Source organism: Eschscholzia californica, unplaced genomic scaffold, assembly GCF_041429995.1.
Source record: "Eschscholzia californica isolate CP2 unplaced genomic scaffold, dmEscCali1.0.p SCAF_5, whole genome shotgun sequence".
Taxonomy (NCBI): domain Eukaryota; kingdom Viridiplantae; phylum Streptophyta; class Magnoliopsida; order Ranunculales; family Papaveraceae; genus Eschscholzia; species Eschscholzia californica.
Genome location: NW_028238472.1, coordinates 5053013 through 5077249, shown reverse-complemented (window position 1 = coordinate 5077249; position 24237 = coordinate 5053013). Strand labels below are relative to the sequence as shown.

The following is a 24237-nucleotide window of genomic DNA, read 5'->3' as shown; positions in this document are numbered from 1 at the left end:
GTTTAGTTTAGTCAGCCAATATTTCAGATTTTGTCAAACAAAAAAGCAAACATCTGAAATCTGAATTGAGATCCAATTCAGATTTCAGATCTGAAAAAATTAAAAAACAAACAGCACCTAAGAGTAGTTCTCTTCTATTGTTCAAATTTAGTTATTATTCAATACTTTTTCTCAATAGTGTTTGATAACGATGAAGATTAACAAGAAGAAGAAAAATCAAAACAAGAGTAATTTGTTGAAGAAATCAAAAGATAAGCTCTTAAATGATCTCAAGCATTTCAAATGCCTCAAAACTTATGTGCATCAACGATAATTTAAATGAAGCTCTATTTTGGATGAAGAAAAATTGAAAAGCTATTAGAGAAGGGAAAGAATTCATGGGTTTATTATTAAAACTAGTTATTTACCTCATATTTATCTTGAAACTAGACTTATAGTTTTCCCAATTTTGATTTACTAAAGGATGCACACCATGTGCTCGATAGAATGCGTGAAAAAAATGATGTTATACCCAAAGAAGGTTTGCTTTTGATGTTTTTGTGAACATGTTTGTGGGTTCGTTAATGGCAAGCAAGCCCATTCTTTTGCTTGATTTGCTCATACTTATTGAGAACTCTCAAACTTTTGTTCCTTTAGTTAGTTACTTTGTTCCAAAATAAGATCAAATGAAGAGGAGATAAGAGAAATGGTATAAAGAAGAATAGAAGTGGGAAAAATCAAGAACAATAATTGCTAGTGTTTATGTTTAACAAAGAATAAAATCAAGTAGATCAAAGACTTGAATTTTATTGCATTGAATATGTTGCAGTAATAATCATGTGTGAGGGCTATAAAAAACCAAACAGAACCGCGCAATGATTAGTAATTGTCAAAACCGGACAATGGTTCGTAATTGTCAAACAACAACAACAAGATAGCAAGATAGAACAACAACAAGATAGCAAAATAGCAAGATATCAAGATATCAAGATAGAACAACAACAACATACAAGATACAAATACATGAGCAATCTCCCAATGATGTTGTTAGAACTAAAAGTCGCGGAAGCTATCGAACCTATCCTAGAAATTGATCCGATTATGAAGATTAATCGAAAAGCTAAGCCAAAATCAAATATGCGAACAGAAATTAACGAGGTTCGGCCTAAAGCCTACGTCCTCGGGCGAACAAGAAATCTTTATTGAAGGATATATGAAGACGACTAACACAACCCGCAAGTTCGTCCCAAGATGGTACCGTATAGTAATAACCTTCTATACTAAATCTTCGACGACCGAGAAATTTAACACCACTCAAAAAACTATGAAAAATTTCTCTCACTCTTGCTCTCTCTCTCTAGCTCTCTAAAGAAGAGTTGTTGCTTGTGTTGGTGTTTTGATTACAAAGCACTCAACCCCTATTTATATATATTATAAGCCAAAAAATTGGAAACTGCCTATTGAGCCAAAAAATTGGAAACCATCCCAATTTGGAAACTGCCTATTGCTGCCTCTTAAACCTCCTCTTCAATTTTTAGAAACTGCCTCTTACAATTCTCCACCTCGTACACAATTTGATATACTTCAAATTTTGGACGAACACCAGGATACTCCTTGTAAGATATATCTTCTTTTTGTGACTTCATCCGACTGCGCCATATGACCATGGCTGCCTACGTACCCTTTTACAGGATCAAGCCTACCGTAGTTCTACCAACCCTTCACATAAAGAAAACCTTGTCGCCATTACGCCCTTTCGGGCAACTTAACACGAGCCGATTTGTAGCAATTCCAGGCAATGCTGAAACTTGCTACATGTCACCACTTTAGTCAACATGTCCGCGGGATTCTCATCTGTGTGTACCTTCATGAGAGAAACATCACCTTCCTCTATGACATCTCGTACAAAGTGATACCTGACATCGATATGCTTAGTACGAGCATGATGGACCTGATTCTTCGCCAAGTGGATCGCACTTTGACTCTCACACCATACATCCACGCACTCCTGCTTAATCCCTAGATCATCCAGAAGACCCCACAACCACAATGCTTCCTTCACACCCTCGGCCATAGCCATATACTCGGCCTCCGTAGTAGATAACGCAACTGTAGATTGTAACATCGATCGCCAACTAACTGGAGCACCATGTACCCTAAATACATAACCAGTAGTAGATCGTCTTCTATCTAGATCGCCAGCATAATCCGAGTCAACATAACCGCTTACCTGACATGTGTCTCCACCAAAGCACAAACCCGTATCAAAGGTACCCTTCAAGTACCTCAAGACCCACTTCACAGCTTCCCAATGTGTCTTCCCCGGGTTTGCCATAAACCTACTAACCACACTGACCGCTTGTGAAATATCCGGACTAGTACACACCATAGCGTACATCAGACTGCCAACTGCACTAGCATACGGTACACGATCCATATGATCCTTCTCCACTGAGTAGTGGGAGATTGTGTTTCCCAAGAGCCTGAAGTGTGGTGCCAAAGGTGTTGACACCGCCTTCGCATTCTGCATCCCGAATCGAGAAACTACTCGTTCGATGTAACCTTTCTGATTCAAGTACAGTTTCTTACTTGACCGCTCTCTCTTAATCTCCATTCCCAGTATTTTCTTTGCAGCGCCCATGTCTTTCATCTCAAACTCTTGACTGAGTTGAGATTTCAACTTATCTATCTCCACCATGCTTCTAGAAGCAATAAGCATGTCATCCACATACAAAAGGAGATAAATAAAGTCACCTTCGCGAAGTTTTTTGATGTATACACAACAATCATAATCACTTCTGCGAAAACCATGCTTTAGCATGAAAAAATCAAATCGTTTGTACCATTGGCGAGGGGATTGTTTTAATCCGTAAAGAGATTTCCTCAAACGACATACTTGATTTTCTTTACCCTCAACCTTGTATCCCTCAGGTTGAGCCATATAAATTTCTTCTTCCAAATCACCGTGCAAGAAGGCGGTTTTAACATCGAGTTGTTCCAGCTCAAGATCCCTGTGAGCAACAATACTCAATAGCACCCGAATAGAAGTATGTTTCACGACCGGTGAGAAAATCTCATTGTAGTCGACCCCTTCTTTCTGTGCATAACCCTTGGCCACTAGTCTTGCCTTATACCTTGTACCCTTGATCTCGGAAGAATCCTTTTTCTTCTTGTACACCCATTTACAACCAATAACAGACTTTCCTTCGGGCAATGGGACAACTTCCCATGTCTTGTTCTTGTGAAGAGACTCCATCTCTTCTTGCATAGCAACCAACCAACTCTCTCTTTCCTCCGCGGTAATAGCTTGTTTGAAGGTGACCGGCTCGTCGTCTTCCACCGAGAGTGCATATTCAACAAGATTTGCCTGCCCATAATGCCTAAGAGGTTTGTCTGACCCTAACCTCTGTACCGGCTTATATAACCGTTTCGGCCTAGTGTGTACCGAAACATCCTGCTGTTGTTGTTGTAAAACTTGTGTACCTTCCCCTTGAACCTCCTCATAATCGGGTTCATCAATTTCCTCATCCTGAGTTTTATCCTGATGCTCCACCTGATCATGATTCCTAGAAACCCGTTGGTCTTCGGCTTCTACTTCCACTACTTGAGCTTTAGTAGACCCAACATCACCACAACTAGGCACCGTAGCTTTCGCCATAGCTACAATAGATGACTCATCAAACACCACATCTCTGCTGATTACAAACTTCTTGTCTTCCGTACACCATAGCCGATAACCCTTGACTCCTGTAGCATATCCTAAGAAAATTGCCTTCTTTGCTCTATTGTCAAGTTTGTTACCTTTAACATGGTAATAGGTCGTACAACCGAAAACCTTAAGTCTCCCGTAATCTGCATGTTCACCTGACCACACCTCGTAAGGTATGCCGCCATCTAAAGAAGAATGTGGAGACCTGTTCACAATATAACAAGCTGTAGCAACAGATTCTGCCCACCATTCTACGCCTAATCCCGAATTGGAGCGCATACATCTAGCCTTCTCAAGTAGTGTACGGTTCAATCTCTCTGCGACTCCATTCTGCTGAGGTGTGTTTACTACTGTCCAGTGCCTCACAATGCCTTCCTGATTACAAAACTCCTTGAATGCCCCATCCGTGTACTCGGTCCCATTATCCGACCTTAACGTCTTCAGCTTTCGACCAGTTTTGTTCTCAACCATTGCTTTCCACACCAGGAATGTGTTGAATACCTCATTCTTATGCTTCAGAAAATAAAGCCAGACAAATCTCGAATGATCATCAACGAATGTAACAAAATACCTGGAACCACCCTTGGAAGGTAACTTTGCCGGTCCCCAGACATCGGTGTGTACGTAGTCTAACACCTCTTTGCTCCTGTGCTTGCTTGTAGAGAACGTCACCCTGTGTGCCTTCCCGAACACACAATGCTCACAAAACTCCATGCAAGGCTTCTTCATGTCCTTCAACAAGCCTTTCCCGCACATCAAAGATAGACCCTTTTCCGACATATGCCCAAGGCGCATATGCCAAAGCCTCGTACAAGCCGTTGGATCCCTTCCATTGATTCCTACTGCTACATCTCCTGTAATTGTTGTCCCCAAAAGTTTGTATAAATTTTCGTAACGAGTACCTCTCATTACTACCAAAGAACCCTTAACTACTTTTATGGAGCCATTCTCTATAATTATCTTACAGCCGCTTCGCTCCAACACACCAAGGGAAATTAGATTTTTCCGCAAATCGGGTATGTGTCTTACGTCCGTCAATGTTCTCACCACTCCATCGTGCATCTTGATACGTATTGTTCCGAGTCCCACAGTTTTACATATACTATCATCACCCAGTATAACTGTACCACCATCTACACTCCTATAGGTAGTAAACATCTCCCTATTTGGGCACATATGGTGTGACGCCCCTGAATCAAACATCCACTTATCGAAGATCTTCTCAGACACCTCTGTCACCGAGAAACATTCGTCCGCCTCTTCTGACACATATCCCGCCTCTTGCATCTCTTGTTTCTCCTTGTAGCCTTCGTTCTTTTGCTTCAACTTTCTCTTTGGACAAGCCGCTTTAAAGTGGCCAAGCTCACCACAACTAAAGCACGTTTTCTTGTAGATTTGGATCTAGATTTCCCGCCCTTTCCCTTTCCCCTTTCATTACTCCTCCCCCTCGTTACAAACAACCCTTGTGCTTGATCCTTGTCTACTCCACCCGACGCCATACTGCTAGTAGCAACCTTACGAAGGTCATCCGCTAATAGCGAATTTCTCGTCTCTTCCATGCTTAGACTATCACCAACAAGCATTAAAGTTTGAACAAGGTTTTCATAGGATTTTGGCAATGAAAGTAACAATATGAGGGCTTGGTCCTCATCCTCAACCTTAACATCAATATCCTTCAAATCTGAGATAATCCTGTCAAACCTATTCACATATTCCTGAATAGAAGAACCCTCTTCCATTCTACATGTGAATAATTTGGATTTTAAGTAGACCCGATTCGTTAAAGTTTTCGTCATGAAACTGCTTTCTAGCTTTAACCACACACCCGCCGCCGTTGTTTCTTCGTCTACTAGGAACGCCACGTCCCTCTCAAGACACAACATAATGGTAGCCCGTGCTTCGAGATCTAACTCTTCCCAATCCTCATCTGACATATCTCCTGGTTTCTTTCCCGTCAACGTCTTGTGTAATTTCTGCGAGATTAACAGATTCTTCATCTGCATCCGCCAATAAGAAAAATCGTTTTTCCCATTGAACTTCTCTATCTCATATTTACCTGCTTTGACCGTACCACTTCTCGATCCCATCTTCTCTTCGTTCAATCTCAACAAGGCTCTGGTACCAATTGTTATAATTAAAAGTCGCGGAAGCTATCGAACCTATCCTAGAAATTGATCCGATTATGAAGATTAATCGAAAAGCTAAGTCAAAATCAAATATGCGAACAGAAATTAACGAGGTTCGGCCTAAAGCCTACGTCCTCGGGCGAACAAGAAATCTTTATTGAAGGATATATGAAGACGACTAACACAACCCGCAAGTTCGTCCCAAGATGGTACCGTATAGTAATAACCTTCTATACTAAATCTTCGACGACCGAGAAATTTAACACCGCTCAAAAAACTATGAAAAATTTCTCTCACTCTTGCTCTCTCTCTCTAGCTCTCTAAAGAAGAGTTGTTGCTTGTGTTGGTGTTTTGATTACAAAGCACTCAACCCCTATTTATATATATTATAAGCCAAAAAATTGGAAACTGCCTATTGAGCCAAAAAATTGGAAACCATCCCAATTTGGAAACTGCCTATTGCTGCCTCTTAAACCTCCTCTTCAATTTTTAGAAACTGCCTCTTACAGATGTTTTTATATCAATAACAAGTCAAACTCTACAAAATTTTTTAGCATACTCATGAATTTTTCACTAGCAAAAGTCATTCGTTTGAGGAAGAATGTTAGAATAGTTATCTAGTCCCACATAATACAAATGTTATTGGCTTGTATTTTTAATGAAAACTAACAGTAAATTCAGAAAGTGAAAGTGTTCTAGCAGGACTGTTTTTGTTTGTGTGCTTTGATCAGCCAAAAATATTTTACAGTCCCTGAGCCCTGATCAACTAATCTGTTGAACTATAGTCAGAGCACTTCAACAAATATCTACAAAGTTGAAGATTCAATCTTGGAAGAATGTGAACAAAAATTCTTGCAGTAATGGTGAAGGTTTAAATGAGACAATTGGTATAAAGGGGCTAAGCAATGTCACCTGCAACTGTTCTTTCAACTCCTCCACTGTTTGCCATATCACTAACATGTAAATTCCTTTGACTCTTTTCTCCTTTAAAACATCAATGTGTTTTATTATCTATAATAATAAAACAGTTCAGTCAGTTACAAGAGAGATAAGTTCCGCCGCCCGTTTTGAGTTTGGACTTTGATTTGGATGTGGGTTTCATTTTATTACAGTAAACTCCAGTTTCTACAATTGAGTGCACCACTTCCTGATGAATTTGCCAATCTCCCTTTTCTTCAAGAACTGTGAGTCTCTCTCTCTCTCTCTCTCTCTCTCTCTCTCTCTCATAACAATGTGTTTGGGATGGTTAAACAGGGATATGCTTAGGAACAATTTGAATGGGTCAATTCCAAAGATTTGGGCTACTCTTCCTCTTGTGTCTTTGTAAGTTCTCTTATGTAGCTTATTAAAATTTTAGGTTTTCTTTGATGGTGATTTTTGGTTAATCTTTGCTGAAGTAGTGAAATGTGGGTAGTTCTCTTTGGATGTTTGTTGTCGATGGACATGTAGTGAGTATTTGTTCTTTAAGAGTTAAGATAGAGTTGATTGAAATGAATTGAGCTCCACATATTCTACATCATGTATGTCTAAAAAGTCCAGCTGGTGCTTAAACATTAAAGATGGTAGTGTAGTCATTCGATCGATAAAACAAACTTACAACAATTATACAACAGATTCCATTTGTATTATTGCTGTTATTTTGTCGTACTTATAGTTTTTTTTGGGTTTTCTTAATAGTTCTCCTTGCAAGGGTACTCACCGCCATAGATTCAAGCCTTTTTTTAGTTATTTAATGGTCTTAGAACTCCCTAAAGATTAAGTATTTAAGTCAATCAAATATACTCTGTAAATGGCAGGAATCTATTGGGGAACAACATTGGGGGATCAATTCCTAAAGAAATCGGTGCAATTCTTACTTTAGAAAACTTGTAAGATGTGGCTAACTTTTTTCAAGGTTTGAAGGATCACTTGATACTTTTAGAGTTATAGTGCTTACTCATATAAACTCTCAAAATGCAGGCTCTTGTTTGATAATCAGCTTACAGGATCCCTTCCTCCAGAGCTCGGAAATCTTAGAAGATTGAGAAGATTGTAAGAATCGCTTATGCTCTTATTTTCTCTAATAGAGATCATTGTAACAAAAACAAAAGAACTTCAATTTCGTTTTGTTAAATCACGAAAGTAGACTTAACATGCGTATTTTATGGACCTAACAAGATTTCATTCAACCACACAAAAGATGCATGTAATTAGTAACTTAAGTTAAACCCAGTAATGTGCTTGCTAGTATTCGACAAGTATGAGTCTTTCGGGACCCATACAATAATTTTGTTGTCCTCACTATTACAATTGTCATTAATTATTTTCTTGCTCATGCAGACTTCTTTCTGGCAACAATCTGACTGGAACTTTGCCTAGAACGTTTGGCGAACTCAAGAACTTGAAAGATTTGTATGTAATTCTATTTTGAAATAAAACGTCTTTTCAAAAAGAGTTTATGATTTCTTTAAGATAGATGTGTTTTGATGTAAACATCCAAAGTTTAAGATCAGTATTTGTACTAAGACTTGACTTCAAAGAACTACAAGGAAGACCAATTTTGTAAGGTTCAACCACTACTAGGGCTCTCACGTAATGAATGTCTTGTAATGAGGTGTTTTTAGGGCATTAGGTTGATTCAAACTGCATGGGTGAGGGAGTAACAACAGAACATAGGGTTCCCGGCATCCTACAGCTCGGTTTATGTGTTGTATCCTGCGCAGAGTAGTCAAGTCTAGGTTAGAAGTAAGACTTCGTCACATGCTTAAGAGGGAAACGGCTGAATTACATATACATTGTTTGAGATTTCGGGTGCATATGCCTTGGGGTGAGAAACGTCTGAATAACAGACACATTGCTAAAGCTTTCAGGTCCATATGCCTTCAGGTGAGAAACGACTGACTCGCCGCAAGGCATACGCTTCGGCCGCTTTTTAGATATCAATGGTATTTTCCCCGAATCTAGGTGTTTGCTACATAAGGAGCCCTCTTTTAATACAACCCTAATTCCTGCTACTAATTTAACATTAACACTAATATAGAAATCTGTTACTATTTGCAGCAGGATAGCTGGGACTAGCATCTCTGGCAAAATACCTGACTTTGTAGGGAATTGGACACAACTCGAATGGTTGTGAGTATTGTAAATGATTTTTATCAACAATATTGTTTGTGATTAAACATAAATTTGACAAAATATCTAGTTGGTAAAAAACATCTTATACGACGTATGATTGGAAACTTTTACAGAGATCTACAAGGCACATCAATGGAAGGACCCATCCCTTCTACCCTATTCCACTTGAAGAACTTAACACAACTGTTAGAATGCCTTCCACTCTTTGTAAATATGTATTTGGTGTACTAGTCTTTCATTCGGTTAGCAATGCCGAAAGAAGATTTTATTTTATTTTTATTTCAGGAGGGTGTCTGACTTGAAGGGATCCGATATGCCATTTCCTGATTTGCAGGATTTGAGCAATATGTTATATTTGTAAGTTGTATGGTGATGGTTTGCTATAGGGCTCTAAGAAGTTGTTAGCAGTTTTCATCTATTTTACTAGCAATGATCGTCTTCAATATACTACAGGGCTCTAAGAAGTTGTTCGCTTAGTGGGTCACTTCCACCTAACATGGGTCAGATGATGCCGAAACTAAAGTACTTGTAAGCCTCTTTGAACGAATTCTTGTCGTCGAAGCCACTCCCAGCAATCGTCCTTATGGTTTTGATTGCACTTTCTTTAGTATAGTGAATACAATCTAATCGTCTATTTGCATTCTTTTATTGTAGAGACTTGAGCTTCAACAAATTGACTGGTAATATCCAAACCCTCGAACCGATTCCATCTCTAACATTTTTGTAAGTAAAACCAATTCAACGTTTATGAATATATTTTTACAATTTCTTTAAAGACTCGAACTCCGGTGATTTATTCGGTTGTTTTGTACTCTAGGTTTCTCAGTAACAACTCACTGACTGGACAAATACCCCAGTGGATAATGGACACCAAATGGAACTTGTATGTACTTCTATTTCCTTCTAATGTTTCGGGTTCCCTTTTTCAGAAATTTGATTAATATGTTTCAGTATATTTTCGGTATGTATTTGCAGTGATGTTTCTTACAACAATTTTTCCGGGTCATCACAATCGGCGTGTCAGGAAGCGAAGTTGTAAGTAGTTGCAGTTTATCGATTGTTGTTGTGGGTCTTTATCGCCTGTTCTTTTTTTTCTCCTCTCTATTAACCCTCCGTCGATTTAATGGTTTGACAGGAATAGTATCGCAAGTTATTCTTCTCCAGAAGACCAGTCGTAAGTTCCGGCTACCTGTTTCTTCGTACAATAACTATAAAACTAAATGATTCCATGTTTTCTTTTATTTTCATATAGAATTTCTTGGTGCTTGAAGAAGGACCTACCCTGCCCCTCGAAACCAAAATGTAAGTACAAACCTTCCCAATAACTCAGAGTTAGGAATCATTTCGGGTCTTATTGAAATGGAGTCTTCATACAATATGAATTTTGTTCATACTAGAATTGCAGATTATTCCTTGTTCATAAATTGTGGAGGCCCCGAGTTGACGGTCGATGGACAGAAGTATGAAGCGGACTTATCACCTATGGGGCCATCATCCTTCTTCTCTTCTACTGATAAATGGGCAATTAGCACAATGGGGGACTTTATCGGAGACGACAAAGCTAACTATTTATATCCATCAAATCCAGACATGACAACTAAAAGCTTGTACTCGACAGTTCGCCTTTCTCCTCTTTCACTCAAATATTATGGTCTATGCCTACGTAATGGAAATTATAAGGTGAAGCTTCATTTTGCTGAAATCATGTTCGGAAATGACCCGATATCTAACGGTCTTGGGACACGCATATTTGACATATTAATCCAAGTAAGTAAACAGTTGTTGTGTTTTTCCTTTATAATGACTTACTTTTATAAAACAGGTTATTGCATGCATTTACGCCTTTAGTAAACAAAATCTTAAAACATGTATTCTTATCAAATTCAGATTTATATTTTAGCTGAAACTCACTCATCGAAGCTGAAACCTTGTTTTAATTCGTTACTCCATTTCATGGATGAAAGCATGCCAAACTACAACTCTTTTGATCACTTGCAGGGTGAAAGAGTTCGGAAAGATTTTGATATTGAAGAGGAAGCTAAAGGTGTTGGATTGAGCGTCATAGAAGAATTTGATGTGAATGTTACTAGTAACACTTTGGAGATACACTTATACTGGGCAGGAAAAGGAACTATCTCGATCCCAGTCGGAAGAGTATATGGACCTCTTATTTCCGCTATATCAGTCACACCAAGTGAGTTGATTCGGACATTCAAGTTATATAGTTGTTTCTCTATCCATTGCATTAATACTCGATATTATTTTCTTGTCTAGATTTTGATCCTCGTACGGGTCGCTTGTCAATTCGAGCTATTGTTGGGATTGTTGTTGGTTCATTTGTGTTAGTCTTATTGACATTAGCATTTCTTTGGAAAAAAGGATGTCTGGGTGGAAGGAACCTCGTGGACGAAGGTGAGGAAGTCATGAATATTACTTGTTCTTTTGTTTTCTAGCACTTCTTGGTTGACAAGTCTCCTATAAACTGGTCCATAATCTTGAAGTTTTACACTCAAATATGGTTTTCTTCAACATACAACTCGCTTAGAGACGTGCCTCAATGGTAGTAACACCCTTTGGTGACCATACATTGAATAATCTAACACCGACAATCAACCCTACGACGTCATATTGCCTATGTATCCGCGATATATCGTTTATCATCCCCCTCGGATATGCCAAAATATCATTGTATCTCTTAAATACCCAACATATTGTAATATTCCTAAAGGAAAAAATATGAACTAATTATTGTCAACGTGCCTCGAACCCTTGACCTTTAAAGTGGAAGACTAAACCTCTTTCCACTCCAACCAAGGATTGTTGGCTTTTGAAGTAAAAATATTTCTTCTAAATCTCCTCTTTTTGGCAGAACTTAGAGGACTTGAGTTACAAACGGGTTACTTCAGTTTAAGACAGATTAAAGCTGCTACCGGGAACTTCGACACTAAAAATAAAATAGGTGAAGGTGGATTTGGCCCAGTTTATAAGGTACTTTCGAGTTTGTTTTCTAGGAACAACATATAATATTTTGGCTTCGGAATAAGTTGTCTCTGAAAATAGAAATATTTTGTGGATTATTTTCAAATTTGTAGAAATAATAGAAAGGTTGCAAATGATGTTAATACCAATGTTAATTTAATGGAAAATGGCGTGACAAAAAGTGGCCCGAACAAGGCAAATTCCTGACGTCATATGTTGAAAATTTGCCTTGTCAGACCTATCCGACCACTTTTTGTTGAGGCAAGTAGCATTGTTATAATTTAACGTGTGGCATAAGAGAGGATTATACTCCTAAATTATTTCTTCGAAAAATGCAAAAGCAAATTGTTTTACGGTTGGAGTATAGTAATTATATAGATCATATTTCATTAGCATGAATTCTACAAGAAATGGAGCGTAAATTTTTGAAGTTATTAATTCTGTTATCTCAGGGTATACTGCCAGATGGTTCTGTAATTGCTGTCAAGCAACTCTCTGCCAAGTCAAAGCAAGGCAACCGTGAATTCGTGAACGAGATAGGAATGATTTCTGCATTACAACATCCCAACCTCGTGAAGCTTTTTGGATGTTGTATTGAAGGAAACCAACTATTGCTAATATACGAATACATGGAAAATAATAGCCTCGCTCGTGCTCTTTTTGGTAAAGACCGTCACATTTTCTACCATATTTCGACGTTTTGAGTTAATATATGTCAATTTTGATATTTCCTTTATTGAGGTGAACAACTTTTTGGCTATAACTTGTGAGAATTTTCGCATTTAGGCAGGGAAGAGCAAGTTTTGAATTTGACTTGGGCGACACGGCGTAAGATTTGCCTAGAGATAGCAAAAGGTTTAACTTATCTTCATGAAGAATCAAGGTTGAAGATTGTTCACAGAGACATAAAGGCAACCAATGTCTTGCTTGATAAAGATCTCACTGCGAAGATATCTGATTTTGGTTTGGCTAAGCTTGATGACGACGAGAACACCCATATTAGCACACGAATAGCAGGAACCATGTGAGTTATTTTGATACCTTCAATCTTTCACTTTTTACGTGATTAGTTCACTTTGCTTAAGCAAATTCTTGCCTCGATACATGATATATTATCATAGATCAGGATTTAAAATTGATGGATAACAACTTCAGATATACTGAATCAATTCACCCAGAGATTTGCTTCGTAGATCAAACTTGATCAAGTGATCATATGTTGTTTCGACCATGAGCTAATGCCCTCTGGATCTTCATTCTTGTAGAGGTTATATGGCTCCAGAATATGCAATGAGGGGTTACTTGACTCATAAAGCAGATGTTTATAGCTTCGGAGTTGTCGCGTTAGAGATTGTAAGTGGGAAGAGCAACACAAATTACTTGCCAGAGGAAGAGTTTATGCATCTTCTCGACTGGGTAATGTTATTTTCGTTGTAGCTACCACTCAACATGTTATGAATCATCTTCTTGAAAAGTGTAAACCAAGTTAGAGAGACGGTATAGAAAAATTAGGGATACGATATTCCCTCGAATGATAATCTTAACATGATCTAGGAGGATGTGTGAACTTTAACTAGCTTGAGAAAAACCTTATACTTTAGGACACCGATATGAGTATCAGTATCTTGTACTAGAGTCAAGTGTTGGATATACGCGTAGACCTCCACGTGCACATATATGGACGTAAGCATGATAATTTACTTTCTTCTTCACGAAATGCAGGCTTATGTATTACAAGAGCAGGGAAATCTCCTCGAACTTGTTGATCCAATTCTGGGAACAAACTACTCAGAAGAAGAAGCTTTGTTAATACTCAATTTGGGTCTCTTGTGTACTAACACATCTCCTAGTCTAAGACCGATAATGTCTGATGTTGTACGTATGCTCGAAGGCCAAATTCCAGTCCAAGCACCTATCGTGAAGTTCAATTCGAGGGCTGATAAAATGAGGTTTAGGACTTTCGAGAGGGTCTCATATGATAGTCAAACACAAAATTCACAATTCTCAAGAGGTTCGAAAGAGAGCACATCTGTGGATAGCCCATGGCTTGATTCTTCGACAGCTGAATATTCTATAGGCAGTGATATTCTCCAAGTAGAAGAGCATTCAATGTTGCATAGGTAAGCGTTCCTTCCATCTCCTTTGACTCGCTAGCTGCGGAATTCTTTCTTTTGTTCCTTTTCCTGCCCGGGTTGCTCTGTTTCACTCGGTCCGACTACGACAAGGAAGACATGTATTATTTCTTATACATTTACTCAATTGTATTAGACATGGTACATAAATACAATAATAAAGATAAATTCACACAATTTTTTTGATACAAAAATGATCACATTGAGTCTCACTCTTGCCTCTATTTTCGAGATCTGAATATGCGTAATTGCACGATGGACTTGATGATAAAATTATGACTAATTAACTGTCGAATGATTGTATCTTCTCGACATCAACTTCATATCTTTTTCGACGATGAAGTTGAACAAGTAATTCTTCACGGGTTAGAGTTTAAAATAGTATGCTTAATTGCTTATTTTGTCATCTTTGATTGTTTTCTTTTATCATGGGTTATGGAGCTTCATTTGGACCATCCAAACTATCCCTCGCATTTTACTTTTTCTGTTGAATTGTTGCACTAATAGTCTTCCGGTGCGTCACATTATTAGTAATTAAATATATTGGCAATGTCACGAACTGTTGTTACTGTGGAGAAATTGAAACTATAGATCATGCTCTTCTTCATTACAGCTTTGCTAGGAACATATGGTTTTACTTCAATATTACTACTTCTAATATAATATGTTTAGCTCAATGGATTATCTCGTGGAATAAAACTAATTATAAGGTTAGTGACAATATTATTTCCCTTCGTGCCATAGTTTTATGGCATATTTGGAAAACAAGATGCTCTAAATGCTTTCAGCAAACCACTATCGAGCCTACGCACGTAATAAAACAAAATTTAGCCTTTCCTCGACCTTCTACTATCATGCATAAGACACAACGACAACATCATAAGGTTACTTGGTTACCCCCCACTAACCCGTTTATTAAACTAAAAACTGATGTTTCGTTTAGGCCGCGGCTTTGGGGAATAAACAAAAGTCTCCGGGGAATAAAGATTTTGGTCACATCTTTCTTTTTGGTCCGAAAATTGGAATCCTTACTTTCTGGTCCTTAATCTTCATCTCCACATATGACAACCACCCACCAAACCCAGACTCTGTTTTTAATATCTTTCTCTCTCTGTATTCGGACACTGAAAAAAGGAGGCACCTTTGAGATTACCCAAGCTTGATTATCAAAGATGCTCTCTGGTTGTTGTGCTTCGGGTGGATTAGGGCACGATAATTTCCACAATTCATTCCAAAACCCATTATTAATCCCCCACAAGTTTCCAACTTTCCACTATTTTAAGGTTTCTCTACTTCTCACAAGAGATTATAAAGCTAGGGTTTGTCTAGGGTTTAAGCTCCCTGACCAGAGAAGAAGAAAATTACATGTTTTTTCTTTAAATTCAGTTCCACCTAATCCAGGAACTAATAACCATTTCAATAAAACATCTTCAATTCCTTTAGTTGGAAATCAAACCCTAAAATCCCTCAAGTGTCAAGTAGCAACAGTGGTTCCCCCTAGCCCTAGAAGAACTTCTAAAGTCAATGGAAAAAAGAAGAGCAGACAATATGGTGGTCATTTGCCTTCAATTCTACACTCACTGGAAACAGAAAACGGTATCGAAATTGCCCTAAATGTGTGGGTTGGGAAGCTCAATCCAAAAGAACAAACAATAATTCTCGAAGAACAGAGGAATTGGAGAAATTAGTGACTGATAGATCATAACCTGTTCATATGCTACTCATCTCTCTCTCTCTCTCTAACTTATTTGCTTTCTTCTTTTCTGTAAAATCTAACAAAAGAGTTTCTTGGAGTTCAAAGAACCCATTGAGACTAAAGAGACTGCTCAATCCAAACTTCACAGGTCACTCGAGCTATAAAAGATCTATACAACCCGCACCAAAAATTTGATCTCATCTCAATCCAGAGAGAGTAGGAGAGAGAAAGTTGTGAAGATGAAGATTAGGGACTAAAAAACAAGGAATCCAATTTTCGGACCAAAAATAAAGATGTGACCAAAATCTTTATTCCCCGGAGACTTTTGTTTATTCCCCAAAGCCGCGACCTTCGTTTATTGATATCAATGTTCAAGCAGGTGTCAGCATTATATTTCATAATGCCAAAGCAGAACGTATACATGCTCACACTCTCCTTACCAATACGAGATCGACAGAAGAAGGAGAAATCAGAGCCATAGCTGAAGGCATCAAATGGGCTATCACCAAACGCATTGAATATCTTCACATCGAAAGTGATAACCTAGCTATCATCAACCATTTGAATAACCCTCGACATCACATCCACTGGCAAACCGAAGTGCATGTCCCATCTATTAGGCTCCTACTCAAGAAGTTCCAAGCAGTTATCTTCACGCATCTCCCTCGCAAAAGCAATGATCTCGCGGACACTCTGGCGAAATGGTGATGTAGAGGAATTGGCCGAAAAAAATACATGGAAGAAATAGATGTGGTCAAGTATAAAGATGACAGACTAAAACGGGCAAAACAGAAGCTACGGTGTCGGAATTGAACGAAATTTTGAGGGATGGTGCGAAATAGCCTTTCCGTCCATTCGTTTACGCTTCGCAACAACCGACCCACTTTGAGGGTCAAATTCCATTGTTTAGGTCCTCAAAAACGGACTTTTAGTAGTTTTTTTTTCTATTTTTAGTAATTGTTTTAAGTTTAGGATTTCTTTTATTCTAGTGTTTTATTTTCTTAGAAGTTGCTATTTGAATTTGATTAGGATTAGGAAACCCTAGGGCTATATAAAGGGGGGACTCGTAGTTGTTTATTCATTCAGATAATTCAATAAAGTTCAGTAATTTTAGTTATATCTTCCTAGTTTTGGTTCTATAGTCTTTAGACGAAGATCTAATTCTTTTCGGAATTTTTCGCTGCTCAATGGTGTAGAAATAACTTTAGTTGTGATAGTTGAGAGGTTGTTCCCCTTTTAATTTGGTATAGATATTGTAATAATACTCTTATTTGCTAATCTATTTCCTTTGCAACAAAAAAAAAATGTGTTATGGGTCTTTGTCCTTTACAGATAATCATCCATAAATGATTTGTTGGGAGGAGACCATAGGAATTTCTAGTTTTTTTGTTGTTGAAGTAACCGTAGGAATTTCTAGTTAGGGTTGAAGTTTTAGAAAATTACTTTTTAGGTAGTAAATAGTTTCAATATAGCTAAAAAAGTCCTAATCTTTCACTATTAACTATTTTCTATCATAATATTAAGGCTAATCAGAGGTTAGGTTTAAAATAATTTCATTAATTATTATTAAGGTCGAAATTTTAAAACAGCTTTTTCATTATTCCTGTATTACCCTTTTGTATTTTGCTCTCTCTCTCTCTCTCTCTCTCTCCTTACGGCTGCAACTCGATGGGGAAAACCTAGGGCATAACTTTTCGATCGAGAAGACGAAGAGAAGACGATGATTTGAAGATATACTTTCTTCCTTCATTGATTCATAACTATTTAGGTCTTCATCTTCTCTTTAGTTTTCTTTTTATACAAATAATTAGGGTTTGCCGAAGTTATCTGCTTCATCTTCATCTTCACATTCGTTTCGTAAGTTCATCATCTTCATCTTCTTTACTGTAAGTTCATCTTCTTCATCTTCTTTACTGTAAGTTTGTTTTATTTATATAATAGATTATAAATTATCTTTTGATTTGTTTGTTGTTTATTTTCCTCTATCTACTTGATGAATCTTCAGCCCTATATATGAATTGCTTTTGATTTATCTTTTTGATTTGTATTATAGATTGCTTTATGTTTATTGTTTTTGATTTTTTTCATACATGGTTTGTTGGTTCTGATGATCAAGTAAATATCTATTTCTGATGAATTTGTTGTGCAAATTGTGTTTGCACAATTTGGAGTAGAGCAGCAAATGGTGTTTTCACAATTGTGTAGAACATTACTTTTGTATTTGCAGCATGCTTAACAGATTTTTGATGAATCTTCGAACCTAAATCTGAATTTTGTTCTGCAAATGGTGTTTGCACAATTTGCATCATTGTTAAATTTTTTGTTTTCATGGTCAGGTGATGGATTTAATTGAGTCTTCTAGTGTGTCATCTTGTTTTACTCAAGCTAGTTCTTCATCGAAGTTGTTCCAACATCCTCTCCGGTCTGAATCTTGGGGATCTGTGTTTACGGAAGTTGGTCAAAAGTTTGAAGGAGGTGCTGATCAATTTAGGTTTGCATTGAATAGGTATTCCATCAAATTTGGTTTTGGGTATAGAATGAAGAGGAACCATGCTCATCAGGTAGTAGCAGTATGTCCGGTTCAGGGTTGTGGGTGGAAGGTTCATGGTTGTTCAAGGTTTGGTATATCATCGTTATTTTATTTGAAGAAATATGTTCCTGAGCACACTTGTGGTGGAGGTTTTACTGATATAAACAAGCCAGCAGTTCATTCTATTGTTTTGTCTAATTTGATAGAAAGTGAAGTAAAGGTTGATCCAAAGAAGAAAAACAAAGCTATTATTACTACTTTTCAATCAGATTATGGTATTAAAATCCCATACCATATTGCTTACAATGCAAAGAAAAAAGCACTTCATTCTGCATTTGGTGATGAGGAATCTGGATATGCTAAACTTGATTGGTATACGAAGTCCATTATGAAGTGGAATCCTGGTAGTTATGTGCAGCTACAACTTAATATGGACACTTATCAGTTTGAAAGAGTTTTTATAGCATACGAGGCTTGTATTCATGGTTTTAAGTACTGCAGGCCTGTTATTTGGATTGATGGGACGCATCTTAAATCCAAATGTAAGGGGACTTTGCTAATTGCTTCTGCGAAGAATGGTAATGAAGGTATGATTTCTAAGTTCATGAATTTATATAGTATGTGTTATAAATAGTTAAAAAGAATGGTAATGAAAGTATGATTTCTAAGTTCATGAATTAATGTTTTTAAGGTTTCTGTATGCACACCTGATTGGGAACAATGTGTGGTATGCAAACACATGTTTGCATGTGTTTGTTATGCAAACAGTTGTTTGCATCTGTGTGTTCTGCAACCATATTTGCAAATATATGTCATGCAAACATGTTTGCATATTCAACCTCTGCATATATATGTCATGAAAACATATTTGGTATGGTTTTTTAAGTTGATGAACTTATATAGTTTTGTTTAACTAGTTGCAATTTATTTATTTAACTACGTTTTCTTTTCAGGATTTTTTACTATTGCTTTAGCTGTTGTTAGTGTTGAAAACAATTCAAATTGGAATTGCTTTTTGGAGAATTTGGCTCGTGTTGTTGATAGAAGTCGTACATATACTTTCTTGTCTGACCGTCACCCGAGTATTATCAAAGGAGTTGGTGATCTTTTTCCAAATGCACACCATAGTTATTGTGTGTGGCACATTAGGAACAACTTAGTTAATGCAATTGGTTATGGTTCTCAAAGAGCAGATTACATTGAGTCTTTGTTGTATCGGGCTGCTCGTGCATTGACTAAGGATGAATTTAACATTCATTTTAAAGAGATGGAGTTAGTAGGTGGTAGACCTTTGACGGATTTCTTTAAGAATTGCCCATTTGAAAAGTGGGCAAACTCTCATTTTGTCGGTAAAAGGTATGGTGAGGTTTGTTCATCCTTGTGTGAGAGTTATAATTCATGGATTAGGGAGGAAAGGGGCATGTCGATAGTTCTAATGTTAGAAACCATTTGTGTACGAATGATGGAAATGATGCAAACAAGACTTGAACTAGCTGAAAAATGGACTAGTTTACTGTGTCCAGAGATAGATAAAATCATAAGACAAAGGCGAAAGTTCGGTTCTACATGGAAGGTTGTAAAATCATTGAAATTTGTATATGAGATCTTTTCAACACCAAGTCAGTTAGTTGATTTGAGTACGTTCTACTGTTCGTGTTTGAAATGGCAAGTTGAATGCATACCATGTGAGCATGCTATAACAGCTATCAAGTATGATGGACGACCTATGGATAAATTTGTTGAAGAATATTTTACCACCGAAAGCTTCAAGAAAACTTATGAACACGCCATTATCCCCATTCCAAACAGTGATGAACCCAAGGAGTTTTCAGCAAATGAGATGATAATCCATCCACCATCAAATAAGAGACAACCTGGTAAGCCAAGGAGTGTGAGAATTGAGAGTGCTGGAGCAGCCAAGTTTAAGAAGAAGAGAAAATGTGGACGTTGTGGCAAGTTATCGTATCACAACAAAAGAACGTGTGCAGCAATATTGAATTAAGATTAATTTTGACATTCATTTCTTTATTGTTTTTCTTTATTGTTAATGTAAAGGATTATTTGACATTTGAATATGAACTTTTTTCTGGTTAATGTAATGCGAAGATAATTTGCTTGAAACTGTTGCAGGTACACTTTTTTAGGTTTGTATGTAGGCACCTGATTGGAAGTGTGGTGTGCAAACACCTGTTTGCACCGTGTTTGCAAATATTCAAGCACATTCCACCTATGCAAACGTGTTTGCACATTCCACTATTGCACATTCCACCTATGCAAACATGTTTGCACATTCCACCTACGCAAACGTTTGCACATTCCACCTATGCAAACATGTTTGCACATTCCACCTATGCGAATATGTTGCACATTCCACCTATGCAAACGTGTTTGCACATTCAACATATGCAAACGTGTAAATTCCACCTATGCAAATGTGTTTGCACGTTCAATCTATGCAAATGTGTTTGCACGTTCCACATACGCAAACATGTTCGCACGTTCAGCATATGCAAACGTGTTTGCACATTCCATCTATGCAGAAGAGGTTTCCAACTATTGTAAGCATATAACGATTTGTTTACAAAAATTTTTTGAATTGTTCGCATAATCATTTTGTTTTTTTCATAAATTTTGATGGGTGTTTGTTGCCTTCGTTTTTTAAATTTAAGTTCAATATTTTTGACGGGGGCGCCCCCGATTTTTTTAGAAAAAATAAATTTGTTTTGCTCTTAACAAATTTTATATTATTTTGGCCAACATTTAGTAAAAATATCTTTGACAGGGGTTCGGGGGCGTAGCCCCCGATTTCTTTTACAAAAATAAATTTGTGTTTTGCTCTAACAAATTTTATAAAAAATATATTGTTTTGGCCTTAAAACCTACCAACATTCAGTAAAAATACTAGTTCTCAATTGTCAAATAAGCATACAATTATGCAAACATCAATATAGTGTGGAAATTATCAAATATTCAATCAATATTGCAAACATCTATAGTTAGGAAATTATCAAATATGCAAACAATTGGTTGCATATTTTTGTATACTTGTTCTGTTCACATACATCAATCAGCATTTTCATCACTAACTGTTCCTTCAACCCAGGGTTTGTTTGTTGAATCATTCAAAATTGCAGCTGCAATTTCAGCTCTCTTCCTTGAAGCCTTCTCTGGCATTTCTTCCGGCCAGTTTGGCTTAATCAAAGGACTGTCTCCATTTTTTATAACATCAGCATACAGAAGCACATACATTGCACAATCAATCCTACATTATATTATTCACTAATTAGTACTCATCATTTATATGCTAAAACAATGAAATCAAAATGATTTTTTATACTCACGAGTTGTTCTGTTTTGGGCAGTTAACTTTGGTTATCTTTGGACTTGATTTCAGTGGTTGTTTAGTTAGTCCAGCTTCATTGATTATGTCAACCAACATGACTGCGAACTTCTTTGCATCCTTCGCACTTCTCATACTTAATTTTGGAGTTTTCTTCAAAAAATCATAATGATACCATACTGCATCAACTCTATCAAAAACAACAAGATGCCAATGGCAACCTAATCTTGTCATCAATAGTTGTGTTTAATGGGAACAGGAACCAGTCACGTTTCTTCTTAAAAGCTTCTTTGAGTTTCTTAGCAAGTAGTTGTGACATGTTCCGTTGCGAAGATTCAAATTGCATTAAAGTCTACATGTAAATTAACGTTCATCTAATTAGATAAATAATCCAAAACTAAATACAAAATATAGTAGTCTGAAATATGTTACCCATATTGTTGAGCTGAAAACTGCCGTATCCTTGACTATTCCCACTCTGTATTCTAGATACCAATCAATAATTTGACTATCAACAAATTCGTTCATAATCAAACTCTCGATTTGTTCTCCACAGATCAACAACTGTTGGTTTTTATCCCAAGCAATTGAACTACAAAAAAATATTCAAACAAAATCACTTATTTTGCAACCATATGTTTTGCATCCAATGAGTTGCAAACAACTGTTTGCAGGAAAAAAGATGCAACCAATTGTTTGCACATACAGAGTTTGCAACTAATTGTTTGCAGATATATGGTTGCAACTGCAAATGCATACAATTTGCAACTCACTGTTTGAAGAAATATAGAGTTTGAATTCACTTTGTAAACCTTAAAAGTAATGTACTTACTTCTTGTCTGCCAATGCATAGAATCCTTTAATTGTTTTGAGTTCCTCTCTAGTGAACAAATTCCATATTTTAGAACTTTCCCATTTTTCGAAATCTCCACTTCCTTTCTTACTAGCTTCAATTTCTTTGTTACTAATTTCACTTCCCTTTGTACCATTTTCAATTGCTTTCTTTTCTGCACTTCCCTTTGTTTGAGCACTAATTTTCTCAATTGATGAAGCTGCTTTCTTTTCTGTACTTTCATTAGTTTGAACACTAACTTTCTCAATTGATGAACCTCTTGATTTGTTTTTAACTTTTAACTTCTTTGTCTTGACTTGATTGGTTGGTGTCACGAAGTCTGAAGTTTCATTGAACTTTCTTTTTTGATACTTAGACGTATCAACTTCTGTGTTCAACTTAGTCATTTCATGACTAACAGTAACATTCTTCTCCATACTGATTGTATTTGACTTTGAAGCCATTTTTTTTTCAGGGCTCTTCATTTTTGATGTGTTCTCCTCAACCTCCTCATTGCACTTAGCTTCTATTGCAGTTTTTAGTTCTTCAATATCTTTATTTAGAATCATGTTTGATTCTCTTACACAACATATTTCCTCCTCCAACTTCTCGATTTCTTCATTTTTTATCTTCAAATATTTCTTTTGATCTTCACACTGAACTTCTAACTTTTGAACTTTATCTTCAAGATGTTTCAAATTAGAAACATCAATTTCATCAGGCATAGTCAATATCCCACCAGAAATTAGAAGTTCTTCACTTTCTGAAAGAGGCACAAAAAAATCTTCGGAGAGCTGAAATTCAAACAATGTATTTTGCAAATTACAAAATGCATTCAACATCGCAAACAATCTATGAAAAATACAGTATGTAACCCTAGTACACAAGTTAATGATTTGCAAAAGTAAACATAATATACCTGGTTAGCTGTCACATCTTCCAGAGCATCAAGAAAATCTAACTTCATGTGGTCAAGACTCCATCTAATAATGCGAGGACATCTGTCCTTCTTTTGATGTACTGTTCTATAAAGATTAGAATGTTCGCAAAACCAGAACTGCATAATTTGAACACAAACATATTAGGACGAGAAAACTATGTAAATTTGCATAATGTGAATGAAGATGAACAAAAATTAATTTACCGGTAAAAGAAGAAGACGTCCTGAAGCTTTTGCTGGTCTGTTGACATTCTCTTCAATCGACCTCATCATGTAATTATGTATTACAGTAGGCCATGAAATTGAGTTTATACCTTCCATTGACCTCAACAAGTTCGTGAATGATGTTTGTATAGTCGTTCCAGCTTGTGTTGCAAACAGGAAAGAGGAAGAGATATGCATGATCATCAACTTCACAAAATCTTCTGTGTTCTCGTTTTCTTCTACAAAGAAACTTTCAATTGCTGATTCTATGGTTGTTGTAGAAACTTTATACGCCTTCCCGAAATATCTACTAACAAATTCTTCATCCTTTTTTCCTTCAAATGGTGAAACAAGTACACCTTCTTTTGGCATTCCTAGCAGAATAGCCACATCGTCTACCTTGAACTCTATATCTAACTCACCAAATTCAAATTTTCCCTTTTCTACGTTGTATCTTTTGACCAACTCATAGATAACTGATATTGGTCGTTCTAAATTGGCTGCTTCTATTTCTTCATCATAGAAAGCTTGAAAAAGTGAACCAAAAGGAGTTTCCGAAAGTGAATTACAGTGTTCAAATTTCATTTTACCACCTATCTTTTTCATGAACATTGTTGTTTTCCTCATTGTGCTCCTGTAGTTGTAAGTGTGATATT

At 36.8% G+C, this 24237-nt stretch overlaps 3 protein-coding genes across 5 annotated transcripts in view; all 3 read left to right on the top strand.

The window, feature by feature from the left end:
• Positions 1 to 14233, top strand: part of LOC147536489 (putative LRR receptor-like serine/threonine-protein kinase At1g53440) — a 29202-nt gene extending 14969 nt beyond the window's left edge. The window contains exons 1-24 of one of the 3 annotated variants that reach the window (XM_086643938.1): positions 36 to 1022; positions 6324 to 6774; positions 6927 to 6998; positions 7069 to 7137; positions 7611 to 7682; positions 7774 to 7845; positions 8134 to 8205; positions 8854 to 8925; positions 9042 to 9113; positions 9214 to 9285; positions 9382 to 9456; positions 9583 to 9651; positions 9746 to 9811; positions 9904 to 9963; positions 10064 to 10102; positions 10181 to 10230; positions 10334 to 10695; positions 10927 to 11122; positions 11203 to 11340; positions 11798 to 11916; positions 12360 to 12570; positions 12694 to 12931; positions 13173 to 13323; positions 13630 to 14233. In XM_086643938.1, the coding sequence (XP_086500064.1) occupies positions 7073 to 7137; positions 7611 to 7682; positions 7774 to 7845; positions 8134 to 8205; positions 8854 to 8925; positions 9042 to 9113; positions 9214 to 9285; positions 9382 to 9456; positions 9583 to 9651; positions 9746 to 9811; positions 9904 to 9963; positions 10064 to 10102; positions 10181 to 10230; positions 10334 to 10695; positions 10927 to 11122; positions 11203 to 11340; positions 11798 to 11916; positions 12360 to 12570; positions 12694 to 12931; positions 13173 to 13323; positions 13630 to 14031 (2673 nt within the window). In that variant the 5' untranslated portion in view covers positions 36 to 1022; positions 6324 to 6774; positions 6927 to 6998; positions 7069 to 7072 and the 3' untranslated portion in view covers positions 14032 to 14233. Of the gene's footprint in view, positions 1 to 35; positions 1023 to 6323; positions 6775 to 6926; positions 6999 to 7068; positions 7138 to 7610; positions 7683 to 7773; positions 7846 to 8133; positions 8206 to 8853; positions 8926 to 9041; positions 9114 to 9213; positions 9286 to 9381; positions 9457 to 9582; positions 9652 to 9745; positions 9812 to 9903; positions 9964 to 10063; positions 10103 to 10180; positions 10231 to 10333; positions 10696 to 10926; positions 11123 to 11202; positions 11341 to 11797; positions 11917 to 12359; positions 12571 to 12693; positions 12932 to 13172; positions 13324 to 13629 lie in introns of those variants that run through there. The other 2 variants (XM_086643936.1, XM_086643937.1) reach the window with 2 other exon arrangements.
• LOC147536487 (putative LRR receptor-like serine/threonine-protein kinase At1g53440) overlaps positions 1 to 24237 on the top strand; it is a 56738-nt gene that overhangs the window by 14943 nt on the left and 17558 nt on the right. The gene's annotated exons all lie outside the window — the stretch shown is intronic.
• LOC147536488 (uncharacterized) lies at positions 18075 to 20267 on the top strand. Its single transcript, XM_086640374.1, has 3 exons — positions 18075 to 18414; positions 18535 to 18852; positions 19459 to 20267. Exons 1-3 carry the CDS (start codon positions 18075 to 18077, stop codon positions 20265 to 20267), a joined length of 1467 nt encoding a protein of 488 aa, XP_086496500.1.

What these genes read in the sequence shown, in the direction of transcription:
- LOC147536488 (XM_086640374.1), top strand. Translation starts at nt 18,075, where the DNA reads ATGGATTTAATTGAGTCTTCTAGTGTGTCATCTTGTTTTACTCAAGCT. An exon ending in TGAGCACACTTGTGGTGGAG is followed by an intron (nt 18,415 to 18,534) that starts GTTTTACTGATA and finishes CTTTTCAATCAG; the next exon opens with ATTATGGTATTAAAATCCCA. An exon ending in TGCGAAGAATGGTAATGAAG is followed by an intron (nt 18,853 to 19,458) that starts GTATGATTTCTA and finishes CTCAAAGAGCAG; the next exon opens with ATTACATTGAGTCTTTGTTG.